The 16,449-nt window shown below is 36.2% G+C and overlaps 1 protein-coding gene and 1 long non-coding RNA gene across 2 annotated transcripts in view; one reads left to right on the forward strand and one right to left on the reverse strand.

Moving 5' to 3' along the window:
- Window positions 1–6,103, forward strand: part of LOC138694586 (putative ankyrin repeat protein RF_0381) — a 40,834-nt gene extending 34,731 nt beyond the window's left edge. The window contains exon 3 of the mRNA XM_069818457.1: window positions 2,470–6,103. Coding sequence (XP_069674558.1) covers window positions 2,484–4,298 — 1,815 coding nt within the window. The 5' untranslated portion in view covers window positions 2,470–2,483 and the 3' untranslated portion in view covers window positions 4,299–6,103. The remainder of the gene's footprint in view (window positions 1–2,469) is intronic.
- The window catches only part of LOC138694591 (uncharacterized), a 210,131-nt gene that overhangs the window by 51,078 nt on the left and 142,604 nt on the right, over window positions 1–16,449 (reverse strand). The gene's annotated exons all lie outside the window — the stretch shown is intronic.

The following is a 16,449-nucleotide window of genomic DNA, read 5'->3' on the forward strand; positions in this document are numbered from 1 at the left end:
AGAAAAAAGGAAGATATGATTTAATGTACCGCGAAGTAAAAACTTTAGGAATTTACAAATAAGAGCAGGAAATCCACATGGTTGATGGAAGACGAAATGGGAAATGAAATAACAAACAAGAAGTACTGAACAGATGGACGAGATTATGTAGAATAGTTATATTTGACAGGGAATCGTCCAGATGACTTAGCTATAGAAGACAAAGCAACCATATCGGAAGACGTAGAACTATGTTCAATTTTAAGAGAAGAACATAAACTAGCGCTTAGGGAAATGAAGAATGGGAGAGCAACAGGCGTTGATGGAATGCCCATTGAATTAGTGAAATGCTAGGGTGAAGACAAGACGGAAATTCTTTCATTATGCAACGAAATATATGAGAAAGGGGAATGGCCTGAACTTTGGAGAGGCAGTGTTGCTTCAAATACCGAAGAAAACTAATGCCAAAAAATGTAAGGAGTTCAGGACTATGAACATGATATCACCCTCGGCGAAGATTCTCCTGCGAATACTGAATCGATGTTTATATTCCAAGATGGAAGACCAGTTGGAAGAAGAGCAGTTTGGCTTCAGGAAGGGAAAAGGTACGAGAGATGCAATTGCACTGCTACGAACAAAAGGGCGGAAGATACCTAGAGAAGAATAAAGAATTGTATGTAGTATTTGTGGACCTAGGAAAGACTTTTGACAGAGTGGATTGGAATAAACTGCTGGGGGAATGATTCTACAGGAAAGAGGTGTGGATTGGAAAGAGAGAAGGCTATTCAGTAATCTTTATATGAAACAACGAGTCAAAGTCAGAATAGGAGAAGAAACACAAAAGCAAGTGAAATAGGGAGAGGAGTAGATATGTCAAGGATGCCCTTTATCACCTACCCTATTCAAAATATACTTGGAGGATTTAGTGAAGAACTGTTTTCAGAATATGAAAGAAGTGATAGTAAGAGGACGAATAATAAAGTGTATAAGATTTGCTGATGATGTTATGGCGTTGTTAGCAGAAGAGAAGATGATACTAAGGGATATGCTACTAGAGCTAAATGACATCTGTGAGCAGTATGGGATGAAGATAAATGCAAATAAGACGAAGATCGTGGTCATAGGAAGAAAAATAAAGAAGGTAAACTTGCGAATTCTAAATGAGACAGTTGTGCAAGTGAACAACTTCTAATACTTGGTGTGCACTATATGCAGTCACATGAGTTGCTGCCAGGAAGTCAAGAGGATAGCAATAGCAAAGGAAGCTTTTAATAGAAGAAGGACCATCTTCTGCCTACCTCTGGAAAAAAGCTAAGGAGGAGACTAGTGAATTGCTTTGTGTGGAGTGTAGTATTTTATGGGGCAGAAACATGGACATTACAACAAAGTGAAGAAAAGCGTCTAGAAGCATTTGAAATGTAGATATGGAGAAGAATGGAACGTGTGACATGTACAGACGAAGTAAGAAATGAAGCTGTGTTGGAAAAAGCGGCTGAAGAAAGAATGATGCTGAAACTGATCAGGAAGAGGAAAAGTAATTGGTTGGGTCACCGGCTGAGAAGAAACTGCCTACTGAAGGATGTTTCTGAGAGGAATGGTGAACGAGAGAATAGTTCGGGGCAGAAGAAGATAGCAAATCATAGACTACATTAAAATATATGGATCATATAAGAAAAAAGAAGTCAGAAAATAGGAAACATTGGAGAAAGCTTGGTTTGCAGTGAAAGATCTGCCCTTGGGCAGAACACTATGAATGAATGAATAAATTTGTAGGCCTATTTGAAAACAATCGTTTGAGAATTACAATGAAAATGAGACTCGAAGAAAGTACCTTGTTATGTAGACAAAGCTAGGAAAAGTCTTTCCATATTTATATGATTCTAATGTAATCTTGCAGTTTTGTTGATGCGCCCTTCTGGTATGATGTCTTCGATATTTGTTTTTCTTTTTGTATCTTGGTATTGCTGTTATTTCTCCTACAAATTAAGACTGATTGTGTGCATACTAAATATAGGCCTATACAAGTTCATTAACCTTGAATTAACTCGTAAATAAACACAAGATCGTTTCAGTACCTACTGTATATGAAAAGAATGCAAAAAAAAAAAAACGTCCGTCTGCCAGATTTGAGTCCAATTTATTGTACTTATTTACTACGTTTAAGTATTATATAAAAATAATCTTAAGCAAAATAAACCGTTCGCTTCAAAAACGTTTCGCTCAAAATAATATTATAGACCTACACAAATTACTTAATAATTATATGTCGGTTAGACTTCCAAAGCTCTTGGTTTCTCCATCAGAATACGTGGGGTAATTCCGGAAGTGGAAATGTTGTAACTTTGCAGATGGAGAGAATCGTTCACTCGTGGATATTTGACAAACTTTACTTATAGCAATGGTTAATAATAATTCAATTATTTGGTAATCAACTTGTATATTATGACGAGAATGTTTCATTTAGTGACGCTCATTCCTTTTATTTCACAGAGTTCTGATGTAAGATGGGACGTCGTCGACAAAAGCGAAGCGAATACCATCAATATGTAGCAGCTGCAAAACGGCTGGGATTGAAATTCAATTCTGAATCAATACTCCTACATACAGCTGCTGAGAGTGGCTACACTTACAGTTTGAAGAGGATTATTGACATGAGCACAGATATTAATGTAACAGACTGCAACGGTCGCACACCATTTTTCAAAGCTGTTGATTACGTCTATTACAGGATGTATTTAGAAGAAACGAAAACAAACGAAAAAGGGAAATCAAAACCCTTCTTTAAGCCCATATTTCTTGAGGATGTTTTCTTACAAGTTTCAATGTTTTTTAAAAAAATTGCACCTCCTGAAACTGTGGAAAGTAAGTCTTGCAGGTGTAAACAAATTACAAAGCTGAATTGTTATACTCCGGAATCAGAAGCAAAATATTTGAGAGGTTTGCTCATTTTGGTGAACTGCGGCGCTGATGTCAACAAGATGGTATTAAAATCCGGGGAGACGCCACTCATTCATGCCGTGGAATACGGATTTGTCAAGTGCGTTGAAGTTTTTCTGGTCGCAGGTGCTTCACCCAATGCGACGCTCTCTTCAGGTCAATCTGCTCTACACATCGCAGCAAAGAACGGGTCTCTACAATGCATGGATCTCCTAATTGGACACGACGCCAATGTCAACCAGGCGACCAAGTTCGGAACCACTGCGCTTCATCTGGCAGTTTCTGAGCACCATACTTCCTGCGTTAAGCTACTCCTGGACAGTGGCGCCACAGTCAACGCAAGACTTGGCAATGGCCAAACGCCACTGCATTTAGCAGCAAGTTGTGGACACTTGGACTTTCTTACATCGGCTATGGATAAACGTGCCAAAACTGATCAAATGTCCAGTGACTGCATTTTCCTTCAGCGGAAGGAATATTCAAAATGCGCTGAAGCTCTTATAAAAGCAGGTGCCGATGTCAATGCCGAGAACAACCGCGGAGAAACCGCGCTCCACTTGGCTGTCAACAATAGCCTTCTGGATGTTGTAAATAAGTTGATCAAAATTGTATCGAACGTGAATGCTGCAACTAAGGACAAGGAAACAGCTCTCCACATTGCGGCTCAAAACGGAGATTTGGAATGCGTTAAAATTTTGCTAGAAAACGGTGCTGGTGTTGATCACACTACTCTCGAAGGAGAAACAGCCCTTTATTTTGCAGCTGCAAACGGATTTTACGAATGTTTAGGAGTTTTACTAGCGAATGGCGCTAGTAAAGATATTGCAACAAAAGGAAATAAAACAGCTGTACATTGTGCAGCAAAAAATGGATATCTGAATTGTCTTGAAATTCTTTTGAGAAAAGGAGCTTCACCCACGGTGAAGACAAATAAAGGAGAAATGCCTCTACACTTCGCAGCACAGAGTGGAAACGTTGATTGTGTCAAGCTTTTGATTGAATATGGGGCTGACGTTAACTCAAAAACTAATGATTGGCACGTTGCATTACATTACGCAGCTGAAACAGGTGATTTGGACTGCGTTGAGACTTTGCTGAAAGAAGGTACGAGCATCAATGCAACCACTAAGGATAGAGACACACCCCTCCATAAAGCTGCTGCGAGTGGAGTTGTGAACTGTACCATGTACCTCATAAATGAAGGAGCAGATATCACTATAGTAAACAAAAAGAGAAAGTCAGCTACCCAAGTGGCACTTGACAAAGGAAATTGGGAATGTTTCCAATATCTTTGGGGGAAGCAAGTTCCACTCGTATTGAGACCTAGTAATAATTGTAACGCTATGTTGGAACATGGAGGGGAACACAAGCAAAACGTTTAAAAATAGGAAGAAAAAAAAGAATGTAAGGTAAGATGATCGCAAAGCAAGCTAAGGTACTTATGAATACAGACAGGAAACACACTGTGAGCAAACACTGAAGTAACTGTAGTAACAAAAAACTCGTAAATTTCAGAAGTATTTTGTTGGCATCCACAGCACTAAACAACATCTGAATGCTATTTTCAGGGGTATAGGTAAAGTTAAATTCTATAGTAACAAAAATTCCCCTGAGAATATAATTTTAAATTGTTTCTACAAATTTATAGTGCTATCTAAGATAATAAGTGCTAATTTACAACCTCAATAGCAATGCTATTACTTTCATATATCTATAAAAATAAATGGCCACTTCATAATGAACAGTTTACAAAATTAGTTAAAAAAGTAAAAAAAAAAAACTAGGTAATTCCGCATGTGTATCAAGCACTTCATTTATCGTAAGATACATATATTTAATATTTTTATAGCCTACTTGAATTTCACGATTTATGTTCCACAACTGTCTTAGCTTTACTCAATAAATTATGAGATATTGTAAATCTGAACTTAAAATATTGAATAAAAGACTTTGACATAGTCTTTACTGTGATATGTATAATAGACAATAGAACAAGTTCACCTGTCAGGAGGTTGTGAGGGTCAAGATTATAGGTTTCATATAAATTCGCTCGTTTTCATTATATAATTTTACCACTAAAACACAATACCCAAATCTTTAAAAAAATAACCTATAAAATGAAGATTGAAGTTATATATACCTAGAGATAAACATTAAAATATATAAACAGAACACTTTATAATGAATTCAACTTTTGTAGGTTTAAGGGGAGATTGAACACCGAATTTGGTCCAAAAATTGGAAATTTTGTTTCTTGTGTCTTTTTATGTTTCAATATATCTAGAATATGATTATTAAATTAGTTTAGGACAAGACCCAGTCAGAAGTAAGATAATACACAATAACCAATGCCTCGAACAAGTGCAAAATTTCAATTATCTGGGTTGTGAAATATCTTATCAAAATGAAAAAAGATGTGAACAAGAAAATTACCAAATTTACACAAATTCTAGGAATAATAAACAATATATTAAAAGCTAAATTAGTACAAAAATCTACAAGAATAAAAATTTATAATACACTAGCATTACCCTCCCTTTTATACGGAAGCGAGATTTGGACAAAAAGAAAAAAGACATGAACAGAATCAAAGCAACGGAAATGAAATTTTTCAGGAAGACAGCGGGATATACTCTTTTAGACCGAAAAAGGAATGAAATTTTAGAACAATTAGAAGTAGAGTCAGTAGAAGAAGAAATCAGCAGATACAAATTCAATTGGCTAGATCATGTAAGAAGAATGGAAAATTCAAGAACCCCAAAAATTATGATGCAGTATAAACCTAGAGGACATCGTCGACCAGGAAGACCTTTAAGAAGACTGCTAGATGGGGCCGAAACAGGTCTACAGAGGCCTAATTCGTGAAGGATGATGATGATGATGATGATGAAATTAGTTTTGTGTTTACTGTTGTTTCTGGCGACGCCCCCTTTTGTCACAGAATTTCAGTCATTTCCTTATGACTCTGGAAGAAATAGAGCAACATTTGTGAACGAACACTTATTTTTCTAGGGACACTTCATTCAATTGTTTGTCACACTGCTATATTTCCCACTTCCTGTATTCACTATTTTGTTTGTTTGAATTGTGCTGTGAAGTTGTGATTTTTACGTAATTCACATATTTTCAACAATCAAATTAGGACGAAAAATCTGAAATTTTCTTTTTTTATGTCCATTTATAGTTAAGTGTGTCTAGAATATTATATGAAATTAGTTATGTTCTTGTCTTGATTTTCACACATTTCCTATCTCCATGCATAACATTCCACGCCCTCTTTTCTCGTAAAACTTCAGTCATTCCCTTATAACTCAGAGAAATAGGCAAGAAAAACACGAAGACACATATAGAGGAAGAGAGAAGATGATGAAGACGAAGAATATGATGCTGGAGCATTTCAGGGCGGTATCATAGTAACTGAAAATAAAGAAAACTTCATATTCGTTTTTCCTGAATGTATAGGGTATGTAACACGTATGGGCGAATCCAGAAATGCATATAGAGTGTTAGTTGGAAGGCCGGAGGGGAAAAAGACCTATGGGGAGGCCGAGACGTAGATGGGAAGATAATATTAAAATGGATTTGAGGGAGGTGGAATATGATGATAGAGACTGGATTAATCTTGCTCAGGATAGGGACCAATGGCGGGCTTATGTGAGGGCGGCAATGAACCTCCGGGTTCCTTAAAAGCCAGTAAGTAAGTACATTTTCGTGTACTCAGGTGCACTTTTCTCAGAAAGTACTTCATATAAAAATTTAAAATTCCACAGAGGGTCTTATAACAACAAAAGCTACAAACTAAACCAAACTTTATTTAATTTTAACAGTTTTGTGAATATATATTACACTATAATTATTATAGATATTTAAATAATAAAATTAAGTTAAAAATTTAAACAAATTTTAGTAAGAAGCAGCTATTAAATAAGGTCTATTCTATAAAACTAGGTCTGTAATATCTACTAGAAAAAATTAAATCATTCAGCTCTTATAATTCTTGAGAAAACTGCACGTAAACATAAGAAATTTAGTATTGTCAACATAGGCTCTTCAATCTCCCCAATGGTGATTAACTAAATTTTACCATGCACATAATAAATCTTAGAATTAGACTTTGGGATAATTCAACGTGTCCTGGAACTTGACATTTCCAATGTTTCGGAACTACACACAGGTTCCATTATATTAACATAAGAAAGGGAGGAGTGGCACGTAACAAACGGATGGAAATACAAACTGCACTGTTGTCACTTCTAGCTACAGAAGAAAATAGAAAAAGAGAGAGAAGAACTCTAGATATACTCCACAAACTTCACCAGTCAACATTTTGTCAACGTTGGATATGGTCAGTCTGTTATCTCCTTCCCTCCGAAAGAAGAAATGAATATAAGAAAACAACTCTCACGAAACTACACATTTTAAATCTTGTTTTCCATAAGATAAATTTAAAATGCAAGCAAATCACGTAAACGAACTCAAAACTGCAAATATTCAAGTCGGATGTTGGTAAGCATAGTATGGGTTTTTATACCTAATATCCAAAATGCACCTATATTCCCATTACTTCGAACTCAAGTACATTCTTTCTCATTACTGTCACACCATTCACCTTGTAAATAATTTACATTACGAATAACCTCAACCAGTGTATCTTTTTTTTTATTTCGAAAAGCCATGCTATCTAGAACTAGTCGTTGTTAGAATGATCAATATAACGCTGATGGAATATTTCGTCGTTGATTTCAGGAGGAAGAAAAAAGTAATTAAATATCAGTAGGCCTACAGAATAATATTAGATAATTCGGTAGAAAACGTTGGTAAAATATATGATGGACATCAATGACATCATCGGGGATCTGTGTGGACCTATTGATGTTTAATTAATTCTTTTTACGACAGTGCGTAAAGTTGCATTTTAACCACTGTTACCACTTATCAGAGCCCAAAGCGAGTCTTTAAAACTCTAGTGCCTAAAAAAGTAAGTAATTACTTTAGGCATTGCTATTCATTTTACGCACTGCCAAAGAAAACGTAATATTCAATGTACAAATTTTTGAGTCCGCCGAGTTAGCTTCTGTGGTAGCGCGTCTGCCTCCAGACTAGCCGGCCTGGGTTCGATTCCCGGCGGGGTTAGAAATTTTCATGTAAAATTTCCCTCTCGGGACTACGAAAGATGCACAACTTATAATCACTAAATTGTGCACCAATATGCCTGGGTTAAATTCCAAATCTCTCCGCAGTGCATATAAAGGGAAGGCATATGTCACTGTTGACAGTGATTCGTCCGTCGGATGGGGACGTTAAGCCTGGCGGCCCCTTTGGCGCTATTCGACAGGAGTAAGCTACGTGCCGGCACCGAGTTTCCCCTTCTCCCTTCCTTATCATCATTATCCTCACTCATTCCCTATACTTCTACACATATACTCGCCCTACTACATGACATAATTCTTCACAGATACACATCATAGATAACGTGGCCAGCTGAAGTGATGACTTGAAAATGGTCACAGTCCTGCCATCTATCCGCAGTATGCGGGACCCGTATCACAAAAGTGAAGTTGGTAGGCATTAGACACACACACACACACACACACACACACATGTACAAAATGCATTCAGTAAGGCCAGTTTAGACGGCCATGAAATCTTGAACATGAATAAAACAGGCTGCCATTCCATGGATAATTACTTCTTAATGGTTCTGAGTTTAGATGGTCACGACATTGTGATCTTATAACCTCTCAAACTTGAAATATTTATTTAATGTAAATTTATGCTACCGTAGAAAATAGTAATTTGTGATACAAGTTCGTGAAATGAGTAGTATTTTGACAGAAGTATAGGTTTTATTGTCAAAATACTACAAGGTTGTCAAAGTACAACTTCACGAATGTGTACCAGACAATGATTTTTTTCCTTCGATAACCTCAAATTCTTACGTCACGCACACTACGCTCCCTTCAAGCACTGGTATTGAAAAGGATCACTTCACACACTGCTAACAGTGCGTGAAATTGCACTTCACGTACAATCGTAGAAAAAATATTGTAGGACACATTCGTAAAGTCATCTTCTTGACACGACTGTAAAGTTTGTGAAATGAGGCGTGCCAAAAAGAGAACTTTTATGAACTTCTCATAAATAACTATTTTCTTCCTTCTGAAAAATTACGCCCTGTACTGTTACATAGATTTCATAAAACAAACGATGATTTACAGTTAAGAATTAAATTTAATATTTTTCGTAGGCTTACTGTACCAATTTCTGCTTTGCCCATCATAGTACCGTGTATACTCGAAAATAAGACCCCAACTTTTTACCAGAATTTTTTACAATTTTTTAATTTGAAAGGGTGTTATATTCGCAACGGAGTTTTAAAATCAAATATATAAAAACATGAAAACACAATTTGAGGACTTAGATTGTAATTAAGTAAAGATTCTTCCATTGTACTAACACAGACGGTCCCGCGCCGTGGCATCGTGGTCTAAGGCATCCTGCCTAGGACTCGCGTTACGGAATGCGCGCTGGTTCAAGTCATCATGGGGGAAGAAGTTTTCTCATTAAATTTCGGCCAGTGTATGGGACCGGTGGCCACCCAGCATCGTGATGCACTTGGGGAGCTACGATAGGTAGCGAAAATCCGGTTTCGCAAACCAGCTATAACGGTTGGGAGGGGATCATCGTGCTAACCACACGATACCTCTATTCTGGTTGGATGATCGTCCACCTCTGCTTCGGCATGTGGACGTGAGGCCAGCAGCCGGCTGGTCGGTTTTGGCCCTTCATGGGCTGTAGCGCCATGGATTTACTTTTTTTACTAACACAGACGAAATCTAAAGATATTTAGATGTTTAAATTTACATAACTAGGTATGTGACCGTTATTTAATAAAACAAATAAAATACATTTTCTTATGCAGTATCTGCAGGCACTTGAAAGCACTACAACACTCAGGCACAAGACTATCGGTGGTTACTGATTTTATGAGCTGTAATACTGAAAGGCATGCTTAGGTAGAAAGGATAAACTGAACGGCCAGCTTTGACACTCCTGCGGTCTCATTGTTTTCGCAAAGTTACTGAAAGAGGGTGAAGTCTGTCCTTGGACTGAACCTAACAGTCCTTAGACTGAACCTAACAGTATTCCACGTACCGTTCTTTAGTGACTTCGGGATCTATTGCATTCTCTTGACGATTTTCTGAAAAGCTTACAGTTTCTGCCTCACTTAGAATACATTATTATTATATTACTGATATTTTCTTATGGGTCTAATATTTGCATACAAAACATTTTTATAAAACAATATTTTAAGAAATTAGGAGGGTCTTATAATCGATGGGGGTCTTACTTTCGAGTAAATAGCTCTGAAGTTGAGGTCTTACGATAGGTTACTTTATCTGAATAGGTATTTGTCGCCAGACGGGGAACTTGGTGGTAGGCCTACAAGAAATAGCTGGGAGGTTATTGTCCTCGCTTATTTCTTTCCAGCATCAGGATCTGCACTCTCTGCGGCTCGTTCACATCCATCCGCCCTCATTGCCGCCACGAAGCTTTGCTTTAGTCGGGTCGAGGATTCTTTGTTGTGTCGATTTTTATTACCTTCCGAAGGAAACCAAGCCAAGAATTTTTCTCTCCTTAAAATCCCGCAAACCGGGGGGAGGGGGACAAAAAAAAACGAAGCCCCCTTGAGGCTAAGTGCTTAGCCGCTGTGCCTTTCACAGTGGCGACCCCGAGTTCGATCTCCGTTCGAGTCAAGGTGGAATCTTTGGTGTAAAGAGAGGATGCTGAGGGTTCTGCTGTTTCTCTTCACCGTTATCGTCGTCATTCCACCAAACACTACACAATAATCCACTCAGAGATCTCGAGCTAGGCCTCCAGAACAAATAAAAAAAAAGGCTAGAAAGATTAACAAGTTACACACATTATTTTAATGACAATTATTAATGGCAAACAACCGCTAGATTACCGAAGAAAATAAAAAGAGAATTTATTTTTTTATTTTATTGGGTTATTTTACGACGCTGTATCAACATCTCAGGTATTTAGCATCTTAATGAAATGAAGGTGATAATGCCGGTGAAATGAGTTCGGGGTCCAGCACCGAAAGTTAGCCAGCATTTGCTCGTATTGGTTGAGGGAAAACCCCGGAAAAAACCTCAACCAGGTAACTTGCCCCGACCGGGATTCGAACCGGGCCACCTGGTTTCGCTGCCAGATGCTCTGACCATTACTCCACAGGTATGGACTAAAAAGAGAGAAAGTCTGATCCTTTCTTTTAAGAATAGTACTTTAAACACTGTTACATCATTAATGTGAAATGACAGTTATTTCCTGCTAAATAATCAACACCGAGCACTGTGGTGTAGTGGTTACCGCGTCCACCTTGTATTCGAGAACTCCAGAGTTCGACCCCAGAGCCCGGCTATCGTGACTTGGGTTTTTCGAGGTTTCCCAAGTATCTCCAGATGAATGCTAGGATAATACCAACTTAAAAAGTCACGACCCACTTCCCTCCCAAAGCCTAATTTACTTCCCTCACGGACGAAGCCGTATTAGGTCTCAGTTTGGTATTTCACTCAGTTTATTCATTATCAATGTCACTTTTTCAATTAAGCCTTTCAATTCTCAAACACTCAGTTCCCTAAACCAAGTGATTCTAAATTAAAACAATTCATATTCACAAATTAGAGAACTTTTGAGAAACAGCATTAAAAATAATTTTAGGTCCTAAGGATTTAGCAGCATGAATTTTTTTTTCCATTTGTTGTCAAAGGATTTGTATTGAATCACAGGCGGAAAGATGAATTAATACAGGATTTACTCAGGAACTATCAAAATATGGAGTGCCGAATGTCACTGAAATTCTAATGATTCAACTAAGTTTCTTGGTATTTATCTTGAACCCGGTCTGGGTTGGACTTCACATATTAATCACATTGCAAAAGAAAGTAGTGTTTATATATTTTCAGAATATTAAGTAAAAGTGTGACAGCTGAAACAATAATTACGGCCTATTATTATGGATTGATTCATAGCCATGTAAATTATGGAATCTTGTTGTGGGACAATCAGTCTTCAACTAAAAGACTTCTACTTTTGCAGAAGAGAGCTGTTAGGATTATATGTGCAGCTGATTTTAGAAATCACTCTCGACCGTTCTTTCCCGATAAAGGTATTCTTACTGTACCAGTCTATTTTTGTCTTGGCATGTTTCCTACATGTTAGGAAAAATATTAAAAATTACAAATCATGTTCTGATGTTCATAATAATAATAATAATAATAATAATAATAATAATAATAATAATAATAATAATAATAATAATAATAATAATAACATATATAAGAAGAAATATAAATATAGTGCTATTCAGAACGCTTTGAAATGTTTCGCTTAGTTTATATAACAGACCCTCTCCTAATATGAGAAGTTTGTCTATTCCTAATTTTAGGAAAACTGTCAAGACGAAATTTATAATGAACTCATTGTACAATGTTGATGTTAATTTTTAATATTACTTGATGACGATGCTATACATTCACATATCTTTAGCTTGATTAAATTGTCTATCTCTGTCTGTCTATCTGTCTGACTCTCTCTGTCTATCTCCGTCTGTCCACTTCTTGCATTCGTGTTTGGACTTCTTTCCGAAAAATTTTGAGAGCTGTAAGTGATGAACAGTGGGAGTAATTCCATCAAGATATTGCTGCAATGGAGCGACGGCATCAAGAAAGAAGTGATCCAGTTATACTGCTGTTTTTAAATAGAGACAATTTCAGTCCTCATAGGAAGAAAAAGTAAGTAATTTATTTATATTTTACTAGGCATGTGGAGAGCTTTACGTTGGTGGTCACCCACTGTGGTCTCCTAATTTGACTTCTAGTGCATGAGACGCACAATATGTCATTCGTGCCTTGCTTCCGTAGCTGTCTACGCCCTTACTGAGGAAGAAGAAGGAGGAGGGATGCTTTGTGTTAATTTATTTCAGTATTCAAAAATTTTAATAGCCGATTTATAATTGATTTAACTGTTTTTATAGCATAGCTGCCTTCAGGGATTTACATACAAGAAATGAGAACAATATAATCTTTAATTTGTTAATTTGTTTAGTTTTCAAACTAAACAGCCGATGTATAAAATATAAAATGTGACGTATTACGAATTTTTCTGCGTCATTTCTGTGTTCAGCACGTACGAATTAGGCAAGGTAAGTCTGTTTAATTCATGTTATAAAAATAACAAACTCTAGTTACACTAGTGAAAAAATGTAAAGTTCATACATTCCCTGTAGTCATTTAGGATACATTAATCAAAACATCAACCCATTTCGTTATGGAAAAAGCCTAATCATTGCATGAATTGTCAAACATTCTTCCTGTGGCATACTTTCAAAGTATTCTTCTAATACCCCTTCTCCATCATTCTTCTTCTCCCTTTCTGCTCGTGTCCTCCATTCTCTTGTTCCGTGAGGGTCACCTTGGATCCCGCCCCCTTAGAATTGCTTTTAAAAACATTTAAAATTCTTTATATGAAGGAATGTTTTAACACGTTTCGTACAAGCAACTTTGTAAAGCTCTAGCTGCATGGAATGTAAATGGAAACACGATGACCGTTATTACATTCTTCAAGATATTCACGACAATAAAATCTTGTAGATTTCGAGTGAAAGGATTGCTCTCGAGTTTCACGTGCCCAGAACTTTAATACAGACAAACTTTAAAACACTCTGTCTTATATTACTAAGAAGTTGTAGCAATATGAATCATATTTAAGAAGTATATTATTCAAATCACGTAACACCTCCAATGGCAGACCTAAACAAATACCATGTAAAATAGCGCATATTTTCACCAATGTCTACAGAAGTAATTTTATAATTATGCAGATTTAAACCGCTTATTTCTTGGATAATGTACAACAAAAAATTGTACTACATATTAGTTCCAAATGAATACTTTTCTCAGAAAAAATAATTTTTCCCTAAACGTTGACACTGTTTCACTCGATGAATGCGCACAATTCTAACTTTTACTATTATCATGAGAGAAATTGATAAGGAATTAGGCCTATTACAGTTTATTATGCTCATATTTATAGTTACTTAATTTACGGAATCGTTCTGTGGGGTAACCATACTTCGGTTGCCAAGTTGTTTATTCTTCAAAAGAGAGCAATGAGAATTATCTGTGGTGTGTCTTCTAGAACTCATTGTAAACCAGTTTTTGTTCAACTAGGAATAATTACGTTACCGTTAATGTTTATTCTCGACTGTCTTCTTTATGTTAAGCGTAATGTTCATTATCTTCCTGCTTGCTCATCTATTCATAATTATTCAACCCGTTCCAGACTTGATATATTTTTAACCAAGCACAAGTACAGTACTACAAGCAATAATTTTATTTAAATATCATATAAAGTTTATAATTCTTTACCCATGCATATAAGAAATAAGTCATATTTTACTTTTTTTTTAATGTTTTAAATTCTACTTGGTGGCGCAAAAATATATAAAAAAATAAGAAATTAAAAATATATAAAACCATAGTCCAAAGTATCATAACGTATGGAGCTGAAGTTTGGCAAATTCCAACTAGGGAAACAAAAAAGGATTTTAGGTACAGAAATGGATGTCTTAAGAAGATCAACTGGGAAGTCTAAAATGGAAAAAGTAAGAAATAGACGAATAAAAGAAATTATGGAAGTGCAAGACGAGCCAGACATTATAGATGTAATAGAAAGGAAAAGGTTACAGTGGTATGGCCATATCAAAAGAATTCTAGAACAACGATTAACAAAAATAATTGAAGCGTCGGCTGGAACAACGTTATAAGTTACATTTGGTAAAATTTACAGGAGCTGCAAAAATGTGTACACGTACAACGTTGTTCTTATAGGGTAGCAAACTTTTGAGTGGACAAATTTCACGTATTGCATTGATGGACAGTTGCAAGCCAAAGAGTATAGCAAGGTAACATGACATACAACATTATTACACGGAAACACGCCGAATGAAAATTTTGTAACTTACAACGTTGTTCCAGCTGACGCTTCAATTATGGAATGGATCCCACAAGCAAGAAGGAAGAAAGGACGACCAAAGAAGACTTGGATGGAGGGTGTACTAGCAGCTATGGGTGCTAGAGGATTAAAGCCAGGCCAATGATGAACAGAGAGGAGTGGCGTTTGGTTTCAGGAAGACGGCGACAGCTGTTATGACACTGGATTGATTGATTAAATTATAGATATTGTTTTAACTCTATGTAAATGACATCTCGAACTGTACTTTTATATGGTTAATGAGGCAATATTCTATCCACTCATTCAACCACCCACCCACTATCTTTTTGCAGTTTTTCAATAAAATGGACGATTTTCTTAGTAAAAAGATAACACGTATCGTTATTTTCTGCCATTAGGAAGTACGGTAACCATACTACTGTGACTAAGGGATGGACTGTTACTATTCACACTTGAGTTCGTGTTTATTCGTACATGAGCCGGCGATGAGCTGTTGTCAAATTACGCAGACTTTCAGCTTAATATTCTAATTATTAACCATGCATTTAATTTCAACACGCTTAATAGATTTCTTTCTTTATTTTAATATATTCTATTACTCCCTTCAACCTGCACAGTTATATATCTTCCACCCTGTATTTTACGCAGTACCTAAAATCCGCTTTTTTTTTTTTTAAGTGAAGTTACAGCATATGAACTGGTTGTTTAAATTTTTATACAAAATACATCCTTTTCTTAACGCAATATGTCTTACATATTAAATTGTGTCTAAGAGAAAATAATGTTAAGTTCCATGCATAAAATAAATATATATTTTACGAAACTGACATAATCAGATTTACATACTGCAAGAATGTGTTACAGATATTTCTACGACATAAAAAGACGTGATTGTTATAAGTCACTGAATCTACAAATTCTAAAAATAAATGAGAAGGCAAAGACGTCCAATGGACTATCAGGACGTGATACGATAGTTCATAGTCACAGCTATTTTACAATAAAAAAACATAACATGAGTGCTGAAGAAAGAATGACATGCTGCTAGGTAAAGTATTACTAACTGCCTCCCTTGGATTACCTGGACAGCAAAATTTAACAATTTCTATGTTAAATGGAAAAGGAAAGGTAATTCATGTGCTATCTTTTCCGTAGATTTTAGATCTGTTTACAGTTTTTTTCTATCGAACATAGATTTTTTAATATACATTTTTTCTTGTAGTGAAATAATCTTGCTTGATAAAACTAGAATGTGTTACATAGCCTGTAATGTACTTCTTGAGGATTTTCTGCTGTATTTCGCTTGAGGAACATCTTTCTTGAGAGTCCAGCAGTATTCAGCTAATATTATTGGTCTCCATTTATCTTGGTAACGTTTTACATGGTAGATATTTCATTGTGGAAGAGTTCTCTATGTTCGTCACTTAAATGCCAAAGTTGAAGGGGAAAAAAAGTTCAAATGAGAGTCCAAGAAATGGATTTTTAGGGACTTATAACGTTCGAGGTTTTTTT

This window comes from Periplaneta americana, chromosome 2, assembly GCF_040183065.1.
Source record: "Periplaneta americana isolate PAMFEO1 chromosome 2, P.americana_PAMFEO1_priV1, whole genome shotgun sequence".
NCBI lineage: Eukaryota > Metazoa > Arthropoda > Insecta > Blattodea > Blattidae > Periplaneta > Periplaneta americana.